Raw genomic sequence first — 18,747 nt, 5'->3', positions numbered from 1 at the left:
TTCAATATTGTATACATACTGACAGGAACAGTAAATAATTTACGGATTTAAAATTTCCTGTTTAGCAGTATTTAGTATAGAAAGCAATTTTTTTCGTTTCATAAGTCTGGTCCTGCTAAATTCAAATGGGTCCCTTCACAGTACATGCATACTAACAACACAGACAAATGCATCTTGAAATAATTTATTTCATCTGAGATATTCTGCCCCGAGGACAGACATGTTTCTATACAGCAGTCAGGTGTTGTGAAACAATGAAATGACAGGTACGTACCTGTACATTATGTACAGTCCAGCTTGGCAATGGTCGTATTTACAATGATTGACAATGATGTTGACTTAAAGTGATCTCAACAGATCGGAGCCCCCTTCCTCTAAGTGATCGTAGCAATACAACAGTCGTAAGTCTATGTTAAAGTATGGGAGTTACGATCATCTTAGCTCTGCGATCACTTTGATGAAGGCGGCCCTGATATTTAGTGAAGTCTCAACAGCTGCCTGTCTTTCATAAAAATGGCACATCTTCCTTGTCTTGAAACTATTGGTTACTAATTAATCCCTTTCACACAAATGAATAATGAAGATGACAGATGCTTATGCAGCAGTCAAGAACATATTAAACGCAGAATGTTATTCTGAGTCTGAAAAGCCAACCAGTTTTTGGTAACTGTTCTTGCTGTTCAATAAGACCCCACAAAAATCAACCTGACATGCATACACCCATCCCTCTAGTCTGCTATGACAAGTGTTAAGTACAAGGAATCCATCTTACCACAAAATCTCAACAGGGGCTGAAACAATAACAGAACACATTAAACAGACTGACTGTAAATCTCTGCCTCCAAACAGTTTAAAAACACTCACAAATACACAGCAAACTGTAAATAAGGCCATACCTACAATGGATTTCAATCCTTTTATCAACAAAACTTATGTGTCAAAACTAAGGGAAGACATTAAATCTGTCAGTCACTGTTGATTCGTACTTGAAAAATGAGTGAGACTGGCAGGAATCGAACTTGAGCCATTTCCTTCATAAGCAACTACTCTGATCAAACTTCACAGCAAACATATCACCAGTTTTACAGTTCTATCATTAAATATCAGTTATCTATGGGAGGAAAGCCAAAAAAGATGTGATAACATGTGATAAATGTAGTTGAACAAGTGATGTATCAACTTGAAACTCACACTTACTTCATCTAGTGACTGAGAACACAAACTGTCAAATGTAATATGGCTAACAACACAGTTTACCGGACACAGCACAGTCATCACTTTACATTGGCTATAAAATAAAGGATATGATTCATTACCTTACAAAGCATTGCTGTAAAAACTGTGAACAGTAAAGAAACTGTTCAAGATCTAGTTTATGCAGATTCTGTAATATATCCTGGATGGCAACAAACAGAAGAATCTGCACCCTAAGGTTATATGGTTCTCTCTACAGTATCTCATTCGCCTGCTGAAACGGAGGCAATCTCATAAAATGTAACATACATCAAACCACTACCTCACAATAAAATTCACCTCTAGTAATGTGATCTATTCTATGAAAGTTCTAGATCATGACAATGTGACTTATACAGGTTAAGTAAATGAACAGTAGGTTTCTTTTGTTTTGGCTGTGATGGTACTTCAAAGAAAACGATACTGAATTCATTACACAAGTGTGCTCTGGGATCCCATATTAGGAATAAACACTGTATTTAGCAAGCCTCAGTAAGCCTTGACAGGCTGCACAGTGTTATTCCTAACACAGATATTCACCATCCCAAAACACAGGCATGACAATAGTTTTATCATATCTTGTCTTTCCTAAATTGTGCAGTTGAAATGCTGTTATCACCTTCAAATTTAAACTAAACACTGCCAGTTTCTGCGGGATGCCCTCACTGTGTTATATTAAGTCCAGTGTGCTAAATAGCTATTGGCCATCTAGCCTGTGGCTAGTAATATCCGGTCTAGTCAGTCAGTCTCCACAGTCCCTGCCCAACTGGCTAATGTATTTTCATGGGGCCACTTTGTAAATATACTCTTGAAAAAAAAGTAGGGGAACTTCATTTGTTTTATTTACAATTAAAAATATATAGGAGATTTATCAGAGTCAGTCAATGTTGATATGATATTACTGAATCACCATTTGCACTTCCATACAACCCATAGTTATTTGGAATGTAGTCGGTTTTGAATGATGATTGGTGTATGGCATCTAACTTGCATGTATACAATCTTCATTTTAAAACAAACGACACAAAACAAGCCATAACAAATGTGTAATGTAAGATGAGTATCCAACTTAATGTTCTAAGTGATTCTCGACCTTCTTGAAAAGACATCAAAATAAAAAATGGGACCCCATTTAGTGTATGGGGCTACTGCATTGTGCACGTGCATATCGTGCGTTGTGTTTAATGGAGGGAAATGATGGTGTGTTCATAAGATGTCTGTCCTTGAAAATTTTGTTAACATTTACACTTCCTATCCAAATTGAAAGGTCAGGTTCCCCTACTTTTTTTTAAGAGTATATATATCACTCTCTACGACTTGTTAAGTTATAATACATTTTCAAATCACACAAGGGCTGATGTTAATGAAAACAGCCTTATGATGAAACCTGTTTCTACTTTCATATTTCAGGCTATTGAAATTATTTTGTTGAGAAGTAACTTTCATGCATAGCTAGCCTGACTGGCTAAAAAATGTGGAAACTATTTCACACATTGATTACATCATACAGTGTTTAGAACGTCAGGCACAGAACACAGATAAGGAAACAAATCCACCATTGTTCTTCAATTAATATGTTCCAAGTAGCCCAAATGTCTAAATGCCTCAGCCATGTCCCAGTAAGACAGTGTTTTTCAGGACTGCTCAGACAATCATAATAATTATCCCGTAGTTTCTCCATATTCCTGTTTGTGTATTTAGACTTCGCCGATAAAGAAAAACAATGCCATTTTAATTTGCAAACACCGCAAGTAGGCCTAACTTGACTTTTCATAAGATGAATCTTTATCTGAAAATGAACGAACAGATGCTGAGCGATTCCTCTAAAAGTGGTAACTGATACTGAGCGATTCCTTTAAAAGTGGTAATTGATTCAGGGTTACATGCAATGTGTCCGGTCCACACAAATGTCTGCAGGACACACAATATTATTCACCGTACCAATACACATCTTTGCTTGGTAGTAGTATTTGGTTGTTTCAAAGCTTATATGATACATGCATAGTTTCATCCATCCATCAGTCCATCAGTCCACATGATCAATGGTTCATTCAAGGCTCTAAACATACTATCAAAACACTTCTCACTGTTACTTCAAAGGACCCTCGTATTGTCACCAAGGACCCTTAAACACTAATAATTGGGGGCCCTGGGACCATCATGTTTGTGAGTCGAAGTGAAAACCCTGCTGATATATCAGTAGTACTACTTTTGTCAAAGATCATCCAAAGTGTCACTCTTCAAAGATAATTACAAAAAAGGGTGCCAGAGATCAGGTTGACTAAGGGTTACAATAGCATGTGGCCTTAACATGGGTCCAAGTCCTACAGTAAACAACATGACAGACACACACTACTTTCTTCCTAATACTGTTCTATACAAATCTGAATCAAGGCAGTGAAACAGTTTGATATTCTCTGCGTTTTTCATGGTTTGATATTCTTGGTTGTACTGACATGCAATGAGTTGAAAAATGATAGTTCTTTGGATATTATGACCCAGTACATGACCCTTTCGGATAAATGATGGAGGTATATCTACAAATATTTCAGCTCTTCAGTGAATATGAACAGACACTGCTGTCAGATAAAAGCTGATTTCATCTGACTGAACATTCTAACCACTTGAGCTAACTGGTTCTTTAACTCAGGTGAGCTAACGAGGTAATGCACAGGTATGTATATGCTTATGAAATCATCTACTGTCATTTTTGACTTGACTTTTTTGTAATGCTACCAATGGCTGATATGACTGTTGTTTTAGTGCCTGTTGCCGACGTTGTCAGGGTTACAACTGATGGGTTTGGCATGTTCGATGAGCGGACTGCAGACACCTGTGGCTGACTGTCCCACTTGGTTTTCCTTTTCTTTTCATCTGAAGAAAACAGCAAATAACAAACAACAAGATTTAGTTGGAAAATACTGGGTCTTTGCTACAGACAGAAGTTTCAGTAGAACAGAAGGTTGTGTCTAAGTGAGTGATGAGTGAGTGAGTGTGAGAGAAAGGAGTGAGTGAGTGAGAAAGGAGTGAGAGAGTGAATGGGTGAAAGTGAGAAAGGAGTGAGTGGGTGAGAGTGAGAGAGCAGTGAGAGTGAGGGGGAAAGAGTGCATGTGAGAGGGGAGAGTGAGAGGAGAGAATGAGTGAGGAGAGAGTGAGAGAGGAGAGAGTGAGTGAATGAGGAGTGAGTGAGAGATGAGTGAGTGAGGAGAGAGAGGAGTGAGTGAGAGGAGAGAGAAGAGTGGAAGAGGGGTGAGTGAGAGGGTGAGAGTGAGTTAGGAGAGTGGAAGAGGGGTGAGAGGGTTAGAGTGAGAGAGGAGTGAGGAGATAGTGAGAGAGGACAGTGGGAGAGAGGAGTGAGAGAGATGAGTGAGTGAGTGAAGATAAAGCGAGTGAGTGACAGTACTGATCAAACAAGTGAATGAGAGACCGCAGTGAATAAGTGCACGCGTGTGATTGAGAGTTCCAGCAATGTCATGCCATTACAGCTGTCACAAACACGTTCGAATTGATCACTTAAACACAACTCCTAGCTGCAGTTTTATTATAAATTTCATTTAAACCTACCAGGTGCTGAACCGTCGCTGGAGGAGGACACCTTCTTCGAACCAACAATGAAATCAATCTGAAATAGCAATGGTTAAGACAGAAACAAATTGTTTATACACAGAGGCATTTTAAGAAGTATGCAGTTCCAGAACTTTGAAATTAATAATACCCAAATAACAAATTTGAAAATTTCTTAAATAAATGACTACAACATGCTTAATCAGTTTATCATGGATGTAACAATATATATACCAATACTTTAAAATTGTGTTCTCAATATGGCACAGCACTAAGGGATAATTAGCCACAAAGACTAACATTTACTCCTTTTTAAGAATGAACATTATAGTTTTCTGAATAAAACTGACATTATATTCTAATCCTGATTAATGCTTATTATGCTTATCTCAACCCTCCATGCACAGATAGTGGAACACTTGAAATCCCCTGAGGTTCTCTTCTCACTGAAACTGACGTACAATATCACTCACTGGTAGCCTAACTGTTTCCTGCCAATACTGTCACTTGACCAGTCATGTCTGTCACTCTCTCCGCAATCTCATAAGCCTGAGAATTACTGTGAATCTACCATGTCTGAGAGGGGCAGTTGGAAGGGCTTGACTTCATGATCACATAGATCTGAACTTGTCTGCTTGTGAAGCACTTGCCTGCTTGAACGTGAAGATATATAGATCAGCTAGCATACTGCTTGTGGATAATACAACTGTATGTCAAGATTCCTATCAAGACCACTTGCAACCCTTCACATGTACAAGTATCTTCATTATGAGTACAGGGTCATAATCACTCATGCTAGTCTGTTCGAGACATGCGCACGGACACTCAACCATTATACTCCGCTGAGCGTCTTGGTCTCAACAAGTCACATGATAAAAGGGTGAGTGAACCATTAGTTGTTGTGTGACAACAGGTGGCCCGAACTGGTGAATGCCAGTGACGTCCTCAGTGGTAATGTCCTGCAGATAGTGGTCAGTAGTCCTCCATTATTGTTTTAAGCAAGCGGTTTCCATGTAGATGCCACGGCTCTTACTTCATGTGGGTTAGAGGCTCGTTGAGGTTTGAGTCCTGCTGCTTTGTAGGCCCTCAGTATAACAGCTCTCATTCATACTGAAATAATGTTGTTGGATACTTCTGCAAGTGTCGACAAAGGGATGAATAGGCACTTGAATTTCGTCTCTTTGTTTTAGTTGGTTGAAGATATATTTTCAACACTCTGAAATATTGATATATCCTGTGTATCATGTGGCCCAAGGACTATAGATTATGGAATTGGAATTGCCTATCTCAGCAATGGAGGTGTACAATCTCGCAATGGCTGGAGTCAAATCATGTACAACTGATGTCCAGAGCATGTATTTATGACATCAATACTGCCGTTGCTAGGACGAGTAGAAAGAGTGTTTTCCATGATAACAGTTCAAAGGATGTCTGATCTAGTGGCTTTTAGATATCACCTACAAGATGTTGGTATACAACATTCAAGTCCCTAACTGGTGCCTTAAACCTGTGTTGTTGGTCTTCTAGCTTGTAGGGTGAGCAATTCAAGCCGTATGCTGCCAGGTATGTTGACAGAGTAGAACCTTTAAGTCTTCTGGTATGTCGTATATGAGGATACCATATAGGATGAGTGGCTTTCAAAGCAGTGAAGCCTTGGCATATCGCAGGGCTATGGTGACTGCCTTTGCCGCTCTAGCGAAATTTCACCGATGTTTCAAGCAGGCTTTGATACGATGCATGAACAATGTCGAATTGCCATGTACTTGTTTGGTGTGCGAATGGACTTGTAGGTTCTTCCACTCTGGGAGTTTGAGTGATGGTTGTCCTAGTTCTTCGATGAGTACTGGGAACCATTCTTTCGCTAGTCTCGTAAGTGCGACCAAAGTGAGTTAGTCATCTGTTTTATTTTTCCAATAACTCTCTGAAGAAATACTGGGGGTGGAAATGCAGTGGTCAGTCACTCCAACGAGATGCTGGGAGCGTCTGTTGCCTACGGTACCTGAGATACAAACGTTGGTATCTGACTGTAAAACCTGGTGGCAAAAAGGTCCATTTGTGGTGATCCGAATGTCTGAATGATGAGTCGAAATGTCTTTCAATGTAACAACCATTCTGTTGGAGATGGTTGTAGAGGATGCAATAGTGCATGATGTGTGCACCTGGGATGTGACATGCCCTTATGTGGAGATTCCAATCGTTGACAATATCAAAGAGTTCAAAGGTCAGCTGTAACAGTGTGTGAGATCGTGGTGATCCTTGCTTGTTTATGTAGAACGCTACTGTGGAGTTGTTGGTGTGGACTAACAGTAGTTTGTTCCTCAATGCTGTCGACCAGTGTCGTACTGCGTTTATTACAGCTTGCATCTCCAGGGGGTTGAATGCGTTGCTCGTACAGGTTCTTGCTGCGACCTCGTTGTGCAGGTGAGCACCCCAACTTTGTAATGACTCATCTACATAGAGATTTCGGCTGCAGAGTGACTCAGTCAAATAAGTCCATGGGAGTAGTTGTAGTTATCCCCTTCACCTTAAAAGCTGCCCTGAGGTCCGTAGATCCAGAAGACACTGCCACTGTCAAAGTGGTAATGTAGAACTTGTGTCTCAAGCCATAGTGTCTTGACAAAGCATGGGCAAACCCTTCCTACTGAAGTGCTGAAGTACTGAAGGTGGGTAAGTGCATTCGCACATGATCGTTCCAAGGCCTTCATTGCAACTGACAGTGAAGATCTCCACATCCTTTGCGTTGAAGAATGGCTGCGGGCCTCATTGATGACTTTGTAGATGTCATCCATCTCAGGCGCTTTCATGTGGTGTAGAGGAAAATGTCTGAGCGTTAATTGATGGGATCTGTTGATGCTCATACTTCATTGCAGTATGGAAGGCTGTAGATAAGTTGTCCAATAACGTAGATATCAGCGCAATCAGAGGCAAAGTCAAGGTGGCATTGTTGATCATCGTGAAGGCATCACTGGATTCTAGCCCATTCGCAAACCAAGATGATGTCTTGGAGTCCCAGAAGACAACTTCTTTCTCATCCTCTGATGCAGGCCGGCAAGGTGTCCTTCTGCAAATGCATTAGCGAGTGGTCTGTAAGGGTTCAATGAACCTCATCCCTGCATCGAACCTCCAAGTGATCCACATGTCTGTGTGCATCCCTGGAGTGGTTTTGTCGCTCCATGAGTGCTTCTGCGCACGCTTGCAGGTGGAGTCCTCATCCAATGAAGATGAAAACCGATGTCAATGAATGCAACATTTGGGGAATGTGTTCAGCGAATCCTTGAGGCTGTGATAATATATGTGCATTTGTGAACCCGCTGAGTTGATGAAAGGTGTATCCTCTAAACTGTCAATACAGTCGATGGTGAAGATCTTCATGAATGAACCCATTGCAGCTGTTCAGCCGTCACGCAAGACGACTGTAGTAGAAGCCATTCCACTCCCGACCATAGCTCCATGAGGTTATCATGTGAGTGGTGAACCGTTGCATGACGAGGCCAGTGTCAAAATTCTGTGTTGGCTGCAGATTTGCAGAAGCATCTGACATGTTGAGTGTAGATGTTGTCGATGTCTGTGCTCAAAGTAGACTCTCTGAAGGTGGCAACATGAAGGTCTAGTAGATGCTGCATGTTGTGCTGATTTCCAGAAGCTCTGTACCTCACGTAGTAGGAATTGAGATTTGTCATATATGTCTTGTTTGTCAGGAAGGACGATGTCATTGCTGAAGGACTTCGTAGAAGAGCTGGTCCATTGTCTCAGCAAAGATCTTGTAGTTGAAGACATGTCTTGGAGGAAGAGGATGACTTCAACCTCTTAGGCTGAGACGACGATTCTGACGATGACCTCTTCTGAGACTTGGACAGTCTCAGTGGTCTCTAGACTGGGGTACGTCTGGCGGTTCACTATAAACATGAATATCAGCAGCAGAAAACACAGTTACTAGATGCAGTATCAACCTAATTACCGGACCTGACTTAAGAGAGCCTACGTTGTTTGCCCCAGCATGTCCTTGAAAGGTATATAAATACAAAACTTCTGTATCAAATACATTCTTACAAAGTTCAAAGCAAAGAGTGGAAGAACATATACTAGTGCATGAAGCAGATAACACGTGCAGATCTACTGAGCTTGCACCAAGAACTAAGTCTCAGTTAATGAATAACTGTGTGCGAATACATCACATTTACAAAATTTACAAAATTTCACCAATAAATTCACATCCCATCAATAATTAATATAAACCAAAAGCTTAATATGACATAATTTGGTCAAAAAGGACTGAAATAGTCTAAAAAAACAAAACAAACTGTATTGGCGGGAAACAGGGAGACTACCGTTGGGTGATATTGTACAACAGCTTCAATTAGAAGGGAACTGCAAGGGATTTCAAGTGTTCCACTTTTGCTTTGGGCATAATATCAAAATATGAAAAAAGAGCATTAGAAATCCAACATTACTATTATCACCTCAGAGGGAGGATATAAGCATAATAATTTTGAGTCCGGATAAGGAAAAATCTACTTTTTAATGCCACAGTCAGCAATATTCCAGCCACAACAATATATACCACTGAAAAAAAGTAGGAGATATTAGATTTACAAGACTGATAAAATACAAATGTCGAGGCCAATGGATAAAAAACAGATGATGGAGAGAAATCAAGGGAAAATGTGACAATTTACTCAATTCCTTTGGAAATGTTTCATGTGGATGGATATGCAGTAGAAGCTGTCAAAACCAGCATCTGTCCAATCCGGCAAGTAGTTAACACCAGCATAAAATCTCAGTCCCGTCTGCAACTTCTTCATTTAGCATTACAATAATACAATAATACAGTTGTCTTAATTGGATTATTTCTTCAGGCCCTATGAGTGCCAGTTTAGACAGCTTCCACTGTAAATTACTTTGTCTCACATGCAATGGCACTGGCTAGTGGTACGTTAATGGAATATCCCCTACTTTTTTTATATTTCATTAGTATGAGGAGTCCACGGTCCAGTTCCACTGTAATCTTAGCACAATGGCCGTTAGGCATTTTGTAGAAATTTATGGATGACAAAGAGGACAGAAAATATGAACAACTTTTCAATACTGGTACATTCTTAGGAAATGCTGCAGTGTAGATCCTTACGCCATTGTCAGTAAGATACATTAGTGTGAACAGCTGCAATGCTAAGATGGCTTTGTGAAAGTGGACCCTGGTTATCCTCTGGACATGATGTCCATGGGGAGGAAGAAGTAAATGAAAATCGACATTACAGGTACCTTGGTTCTGTCCTTCCTCTCCTTCTCACGTTTCTCCATTTCCTTCTTCTGGGTTTTATCTGAAGCAGAGTCAGGTGGCTTTAATGTCGCATTCTTTCCAGAGTGAGTGAGTGAGTGAGTGAGTGAGTGAGTGAGTGAGTGAGTGAGTGAGTGAGTGAGTGAGTGAGTGAGTGAGTGAGTGAGTGAGTGAGTGAGTGAGTGAGTGAGTGAGTGAGTGAGTGAGTGAGTGAGTGAGTGAGTGAGTGAGTGAGTGAGTGAGTGAGTGAGTGAGTGAGTGAGTGAGTGAGTGAGTGAGTGAGTGAGTGAGTGAGTGAGTGAGTGAGTGAGTGAGTGAGTGAGTGAGTGAGTGAGTGAGTGAGTGAGTGAGTGAGTGAGTGAGTGAGTGAGTGAGTGAGTGAGTGAGTGAGTGAGTGAGTGAGTGAGTGAGTGAGTGAGTGAGTGAGTGAGTGAGTGAGTTTCTTCTCCGCTTATATTCCTGCAATATCATGATGCCGAAAACAAGAAATGGTTTTCACACACATTGTACTCCCACGGAATCGAACTAGGGTCTTTGGTGTGACGAGCAGACACTTTAACCACTAGCCTATCCAACTACCCAAGTGACAGGAAGGTGGGATCCATGCACCTCTACAAAATAGTTTAGTCATGGTATGATGTTAGAGAGCACTGAAAAAGTGGGAGTGAGGTGGGTTTAATGTTGCTTTCACCGACATTTCTGTGAAACCAAGTAAGCAAGTTTTGGTTTTACCCCATTTTTAGCAGTGTTCCAGCAATATCACAATGGAGGGCACCAGAAATGGGCTTCACACATTGTACATGTGGGGAATCAAACCCGGGTCTTCAACATGACGACCGCACACTTTAACCACTTGGCTACCACACCGCCCGTCAAACCATGGTAAGGGGAAACACCATATAAACTAGTTTTACAAAGTACCAACTCCCTATCACAAGTTACAGCCCTGGAAAGGTTGTTGACACTCCAATAGTACAATGAAGAACATCATCCAGCTGGATGAACTCATCTTTCTTCAAGTCATATCATGCCATTTACATAACTAGCCATGCTTCCTTAATAAACCACTTACCTAATTCATCATAAAATGATTCTTTTGTCCACATTTGAGGATTAAAGATATCCTGAAAAAATAAGTAAAACTTATTTCATGTTTCAAACATGACAAAACAACATTACAACAAACCTGCCAATGTGAGACAAATATTATAAAATTAGATCTGTCATGTCAATCACACTACCACAACAACCTCTCTAAACAAAGATCTGACAACATCTCCATAGCAGGTAAGTTTTCATGGTTTTATCAGAAACACTCTGTGTGGACATGACCTAATCTAAGTAAAGGACATGATTATCTTAACACAGTGTGGTGCTGTCAGATCACCACACGGAGTTGTTGCCAGACTGTCACAGAGGTGCTGTCAGATCTTCACACAGAGAGGTATGGTCAGATCTTCACATACAGGCAATGTCAGATCTTCACAGAGATGTGTCAGATCTTTGCAGAAAGGTGTTTTCAGATCTTCACAGAGGTATTGTCAGATCTTTACACACAGATGTCAGATCTTCACACAGAGGTGTTGTCAGATCTTCACAAAGGTCTTGATAGATCTTTACACAGGTGTTGTTAGATCTTCACACAGAAGTGTTGTCAGATCTTCATTGTGGTGTTGTCAGATCATCACAGAGGGGTGGTTAGATCTTCAGAGAGGTGTTCCCAGATCTCCACACAGAGGTGTTGTCAGATCTTCACACAGATTTTGTCACAGAGGTGATGTCAGACTTTCACACAGAGAGGGTTTTGTCAGATCTTCACACACAGAGGTGTTATTACATAGATCTTCACACAGAGAGGTGTTGTTATAGACCTTCACATAGAGAGGTCTTGTCAGATCTTCACACACAGGTGTTGTCATATCTTCACACAGAGATTTTGTCAGAGAGATGTCAGATCTTCACATAGAGGTATTTATGCATTTATGCTTTGATCTTCACACAGAGAGGTATTATATCTTCATAAATAACATGAGATTAAATAGGCCATACATTTATTTGCCGTGCTTCTATGACTGTCATAACTAGAGGGATTAATCATTTCTATACACGTAATGTAGGGGCACAGCATGGACTGAAGGATTTTATCTTACCTCACACATAAATGTTTTCTGATTGGCTCAGTGCTCTTCTGTTATTATCAATGTACCCTGCTTACAAGCGTGGTACAGTGCAATATACCCCATTGCCAGTAGCAACGTATTCGGTACTCCGTGGTAGTTACATTTTTATCTTGAATAACATTAAATGATGCATGATGTAGGGAAATTACTGATGTTTTGCGAATGGAAATCGATGGAAGGGAGATAACTCTTAATCTGTTGTGTGTGTGTGTGTGTGTGTGTGTGTGTGTGTGTGTGTGTGTGTGTGTGTGTGTGTGTGTGTGTGTGTGTGTGTGTGTGTGTGTGTGTGTGTGTGTGTGTGTGTGTGTGTGTGTGTGTGTGTGTGTGTTGTCTGCAAAATCTATCGATGACTACAAAAACATTTGACTCTCTTTCCAATGAATAAATTCTGACAAAATGTTCAAATATAGCCCCTGTGAACATTAAGAAAGGGAATTACATTACAGCAACTTCAGCAAGAAAATAACTACAGGAAAAAAAACGCATGATGCATGATTCAAATCATTTGATTTACACAGGTTGGCAGGAGTGTACGATCCGATACCCATGCTTCAAACATTTCATAATTAACATTAAGGTGTTTGGTAAGATAAATACGTTGTGGTACCCTCCATGTTTATGTTCCTTGAGCCCGAAGGGAACATAAAGAAACATAGAGGGTACATCAACCACTGGTCCCCAAGGGACCAGTGAACAGCTTATAATATATGTTGCCTAATGCCAGACTTGACAATATTCCAGCTGTATGATGCCGACCTGTCTGGATCAGACAATCAAGTGATTGACATCTTGCACCTCAAATAATTCAGCTGGGATACAATGACATGAGCCAACCAAGTCTGACAACCCGATCCAAACAGTCGCCATTTACGACAAGAAAAGGGTTTCAGATGTAAGGTAATCCTGACCTTCCCGGCACAGAGGTTTATATGGAAACACTAAAGTGGGAGAAACTACTCCCTCACCTCTTCATCACCTGTAACTCAGTCCAGCCATGCCCACTCTACTTAAGTATCCAAATGGGAACAAGTAAAATAAAATGAAAAAGACAACTTACTGGAGGAAAGTTTGTTCCTTTTTCATCTATGTGCAAAAACTCTATTAACTTTTCATATATACTGAAATAAACAAAACAAATGCATCAGTTCCACAGACTCAAAGTGAACCACAAAATTCCTTCAGAAATTACAAGAAGTCTGTCGTGATGTGATCAGAGGACTTCACAAAAAAAATCATGACCAAGGGCTCTACACAAGACATTAATTACATGGAATTCACCTATGTATGGACTTATTGCCACAAAGGCACACGTGCTTAAATATGTAATAATTCAGATGAATGAATGAATAAGTGAGTTTAGTTTTAGTTTGAAAGGAAGTTACAAACTGTGTACTGTTTCACTGAAAGCCATTTATATTTCCTTTGATCCAGTAAAACTACTTACCTTGGATTTCTAAAATCTTTTCTCTGCTGAATCATCACATTGTTGCTGTAGCCACTCTTCAACATGCGATCATAGTTTCGAGCAATCTTTTCCTGAAAATGACATTGCTTTCGTAAGAACATTTATCGTAACATTTGTCTGAAAGTCCTGCCCTTTTTAACAAAACTGGATGTGAAAACAGTCTCTCCAAATATGCTCTTGTGAACATGTGAGTCAAAGTTCTAACTGCAACATACATCTTGAATTCTTCTTAGGATGACAAGCAGATCTTTCAATAATTGATGAGCAACTCTAACTGAAGTTCTAAAAGATAAATTTGTGCTAGTCCTGGTTTTGGTTTAAAAAACAAAAAAACAACACCCAAAAATATCATCTGGTCTTGAAACAACAGAATGCCAGTGAAGAACTATTACAAAAGGCTTACGTGATAAGACAACTTGGGTACACAGCGTACAACAACCACACCCTCGGATGTTACACCTCACAAGATAATCAAGGAGGCCCTGTCTTGATATATTTATACTCTTTTGTGTGACATGACAAATATGTGTAACTATGTATACTAAGACAAAATGTGAAACAAACTTGTAATTCTTTTGAGCATCGTCCTGCAGGTTCTGGAGGGATTTGTATTTCTTCTGCTGACATGTTCCGGACTTTCCGTGACAGAGCAGCTGCAAGGAGAGCATTCAATTAGTCAAAACTTTGTACCTTTAGTCCACATGTACTGAGTGTTATTATTAGATAACATCTGACAATTTGATCAGTTATGAAGAGCAAAGAGTTTGCTTTAACACTGTAACAGTAGCCCAACCCAAAGGGATGCAAGTCCCAGATCTTTGTCCCTTTGATGATATCCATGACAACCAACCAAGGTACAACCAAGCATTCAAACCCATGATCAGAAGTCTCCGATGTGCCAAAGGAACACAATGAAGGCAATTGCTAAAGCTGAGATGACTGGGCTACTTGTGCCCTTTTCAAAACAAGAAATGTAGGAACATCAGACTTGGAAATTAATGGTACTATGGCACTTGAAGTTTGGTGAAATGTAGGAAAACCTGCAAATCGGGACTGACAGTGATGCCAATGATCACATACCAAAGGGACATAACTCTGCCCAGTGAATTTTGAAACTTGAGATACTGGACAACTCGCTTAAAAATTTGAAATTTTACAATACATCATGATACATATCAAAATACAGCCTTAAGTATCACAATATATTGTGATACACTTTGAAGTTCCAGTAATTCCAGTACTCATCACTAGTCAGGATGAGGAACAATTTACATATGTTCATAGAGCATATGGATGAAACAGTACTTACATGCATCTTGAGTATCTAAAACCTTTTCCTCAATATCAGTTTTCTGAAAGAAAAAGAAAATTACTCCTTCAACATGTCAAACTGACTTGCATAAACATGATAAATATGTAATTTTCTTACTAAAACTGATGTTATATACTGACTGGTGCTTATTACGCTTATCTCCTCCCTCTATGTGAAGATAAAGGAACGCTTGAATTCCCATCTAACTGAAGCAGACATACAATACACCTCCCATGATTAGATTCCCTTGCCTTTTCCCTCCAATATCCCTCACATGACCTGCCATGCTTGTCACTCTGCGAATTATAGGCCCAACACAAAAATCTACAGTGAGATCCAGCGTGCCATAAGTGGGATGGACAGCTGGGAAGGCTTGATGTCAGGATAAGTATAAAATATTAATATTATTCAGAAAATTACATATTTTCCCTTATCTTGACTCATGCTTATCTTGCTTATATAATATATATTATATAATGATGGAATCGGTGGTAGGTCAGGCCACAATTGGATCCTTCTGGGCATCTCAAAGTACATCCAGTATTTCCCTGCTAAGGGATCTTTTAGCGGTGGTTTTTCGATTGTTCTTCCAATATTCATCTATATCTCTGGGGGCCACACTTGTCAGTATCAGACTTCTCTTCACGTGAAGTGATAGCTGACATGTCCGTGTAGCTATATTGATCAGCCAGCTAGCCTGTTCAAGACGTGCATATGGACTCTCAACCATTTTACTCCGCAGGGCATCTTGGTCTCTACAAGTAACGTGTCAAAAGGGTGAGTGTAACTCAGCATCTTTGCAGATCTGTTAGTTGTGCTGCAACATGAGGCCTAAATTGGTGAATGCCAGTGATGTCCTCAGTGGTTGTCTCTGAGATAATGGTTGGCAACGAGCATTTTCCATGTAGAGCTAATGTAAATGCCAAGACTCTAGTTTCATATGGATCTGAGACTCACAAAGGTTCAAGTCCTGTCGCTTTGTAGGCCCTCAGTATTACTACTCTCATATATACTGAGATGGTATTTTGCGATATTTCCGCAGATATCACAATAGATAAAGAGATAAATAGGCACTTGAATTTCTGTCTCCAAATTTTCAGTATTTGGAGATATATTTTCAACACTCTGACTGGGCAAAATCATAAATCCTGCGTATCATGTAGACCCAGGACTGTAGATATTGCCAGGATGTGGAATTGTCTATCTGGTTATCCAGGCAGTTGATTTTGGAGATAAAATCCCATCTCAGTACTAAGTGTACAATCTCACAATGTTTAGAGTCAAATCGTTTTCAATTAACTTCCGGAGCATGTACTTCCGCCATCCGTGCTGCAGTTACTAGGGCAAGTAGATACAGTATTTTCTGTGTCAACAGTTCAAAGGATGTTTGATCTAGTGGCTTGTAGATATCACATTTTAATTCTCAAGTATGTCGCAGGTGACATTCGTGTAGTGAAGACGCATTATCAATCGATTTACTGAACATGACTTGAGAGTGTCTTCGTAATTTGTCCTTTGCATGTCTCTGAACAGTAAACAAATATAAACTAAATTCAGCATCAGACAAATTCTTGCAAAGTTCACAGTGGACACTGGAAGAACAAACAACCATGCAAGAAGGAAATAATAAATGCGGGTCAACCGCTGACAGCGGTTCCTGCACCAGGAACACAATTTCATCAAATCACAATGTCATCTCACATGATGAAATAAATGTCCAAAAACAATAAAAATATGTAAATTTTATCAACATTTTCACCTTATAATAACAATGAATACAGATTGAAAGCCAAAAACAAAAGGACTAAAAAATATAAGGATATTAAATGTTGTATCAGGACACTAAGTTGCCTCCAACCATCTCGCCAGGCGATGAAGGAGAGAGTGACAAGCATGGCAGGTCATGTGACTGATACTGGCAGGAAAAGACAAGGGAGGCTAATTGTGAGTGAGTGTGATTGTACGTCTGCTTCAAAGTGATTTGAAGTGTTCCACTATCTTCGCATAAAGGTTGTCATAAGTACCCTGAACAATTATTTCTCAATCTTTCAGCAGAGACATATGGGTATTTTAATAATACTAATATAGCCCTTTGGGGACACTTTGTATGTGCTTCACAAGTGGATTATTGTTATTGTTATTGTTCTTTTAGCAATGTAGGCAGCTGCTGTAAAAGAGTGATGCCTCATGTGGGTCTGGTATTGTAACAAAGAGACATTATCAGCTGCCCTGACTTGGTACTTGAGACACGATCTTCCAACTTCTTGTACAACATACTGGTAGATCTAAAAGATCGGAACTTTCTTCCTCCACTTCTTCTTCTGATTGACTTTCTTCATCTTCCTGATCATCAGGTCCATAGGACACAAGCTTAGTAGCTGCAAGGAAAATAATGAATAAAGTAGCTATGAAATGATGAAGGGGTGGATGAAGAGAACAATCATACCCGATATAATCTTGCATCCAATCATTTGTCAAATGACTGCATGTATTCATTGATGTTCCTCCATGAGTGATAGTTGCTCTTATGATCATAAAGACAGTAAGTAAGGTAGGAAACTGATTTTAATAGTGTTCCAGTTATATTATTTGGCATGTCAGAGCTTAATGCATGAAGAAAATCCTGAAATGGTTATTTACCACTCTGGTTAACGACTCAATTACAAAGTTTACATCGGTAGAGCACTGAAAGAAACAGAATCCACATGGGATTCAGACCCCAAATCATAGGATACTTGTGTATCCAAGAGATGCAACACTGCACTGCAAAATCTGTTATCACATAGAAATCTGCAATTACATATGTACTTCATGTACTTACTTCGTTTTGCCAAGCGCGGTTTTTCAGGGACACTAGAGTTGGAATTATCATTTTGTAGATTTGGTAAGGAAGATGGGCGTGGCTCTTGTTTGGCAAGAATTTCTTGTGTTTCTTCATCTGAGATGTTGTCTACAGCTGAAGGCATCTCCTCATCAGAATCTTCACCATAGTCAGCTGTCAGAGACTTCATGGCTGTCAGACTATCTGATCTCTCCATGGCCATCACTGTAAAGTTTTGAAAGCAACGTCATATAATGTTCAAATTAAATCTGATGAAGTCCTCAAGGTTTGATTTTACAGCATGTGAATCAAAAAAAGCCTACAAAATGGGAATTTAGTTTATGCCATTGTCAAAAATTCTCGATTTCCATAACTAACTCGTAAGTTCTATCCCAAGTTGTCATGGTTGAACGTTCCCGACACAGGCACTAGAAATATGTCAGCAAAGGATACAATACTTTAGTCTGTATCCTAGAGTCCATGATGAATCTATCTACATGGATACATCGCTGTACGCATAGACAAGCTGTGGTTATCCACAAATCGTCATTTACTTCTAAATTATTCAAACAATATAACTTAGTTACATAGTGTTTTGAAATGCGTTCTGTCGATATCACCACGGTGGGCATCATTAAATCATCCCGTACAACCCTGTAATTAAACATGCCTACGAATAACATTTACCTGATTCTTAGTCAGACATACGAACATCTACCGCACAAAAGATAACCGGAAGTCCACTTTTTCAATCTTTAGTGAAAAAGAGTCTCAGTAAATGATAAGCTACCTTTGTTGTTTTCGAACCATTAACTAATGAATAACATGTATCACTTAAAGACAGTTTAATTTTGAATTTTGCTATCATTGTATGGGTCATTGTATAAGCACTGGTGC

At 39.7% G+C, this 18,747-nt stretch overlaps 1 protein-coding gene across 2 annotated transcripts; it reads right to left on the bottom strand.

Moving 5' to 3' along the window:
• Positions 1 to 172: 172 nt before the first annotated feature.
• LOC137261866 (SAP30-binding protein-like) lies at positions 173 to 18,594 on the bottom strand. Of its 2 annotated transcripts, none has more exons than XM_067799671.1 (11): positions 18,538 to 18,593; positions 17,851 to 18,075; positions 17,307 to 17,407; positions 15,027 to 15,069; positions 14,282 to 14,370; positions 13,697 to 13,788; positions 13,310 to 13,370; positions 11,145 to 11,196; positions 10,051 to 10,115; positions 4,798 to 4,855; positions 173 to 4,107 (listed from the first exon to the last, which is right to left on the bottom strand). In XM_067799671.1, exons 2-11 carry the CDS (start codon positions 18,071 to 18,073, stop codon positions 3,938 to 3,940), a joined length of 954 nt encoding a protein of 317 aa, XP_067655772.1. In that variant the 5' UTR covers positions 18,074 to 18,075; positions 18,538 to 18,593; the 3' UTR covers positions 173 to 3,937. The 2 variants fall into 2 exon arrangements, with proteins under 2 accessions (XP_067655772.1, XP_067655773.1); XM_067799672.1 differs by having other exon boundaries at positions 3,863 to 4,107; positions 10,057 to 10,115; positions 18,538 to 18,594.
• Between the last annotated feature and the right edge of the window lie 153 nt (positions 18,595 to 18,747).

The sequence above is a fragment of the Haliotis asinina genome, chromosome 14, assembly GCF_037392515.1.
Source record: "Haliotis asinina isolate JCU_RB_2024 chromosome 14, JCU_Hal_asi_v2, whole genome shotgun sequence".
Lineage (NCBI taxonomy): Eukaryota > Metazoa > Mollusca > Gastropoda > Lepetellida > Haliotidae > Haliotis > Haliotis asinina.
This window is presented reverse-complemented; position numbering and strand designations above follow the sequence as displayed.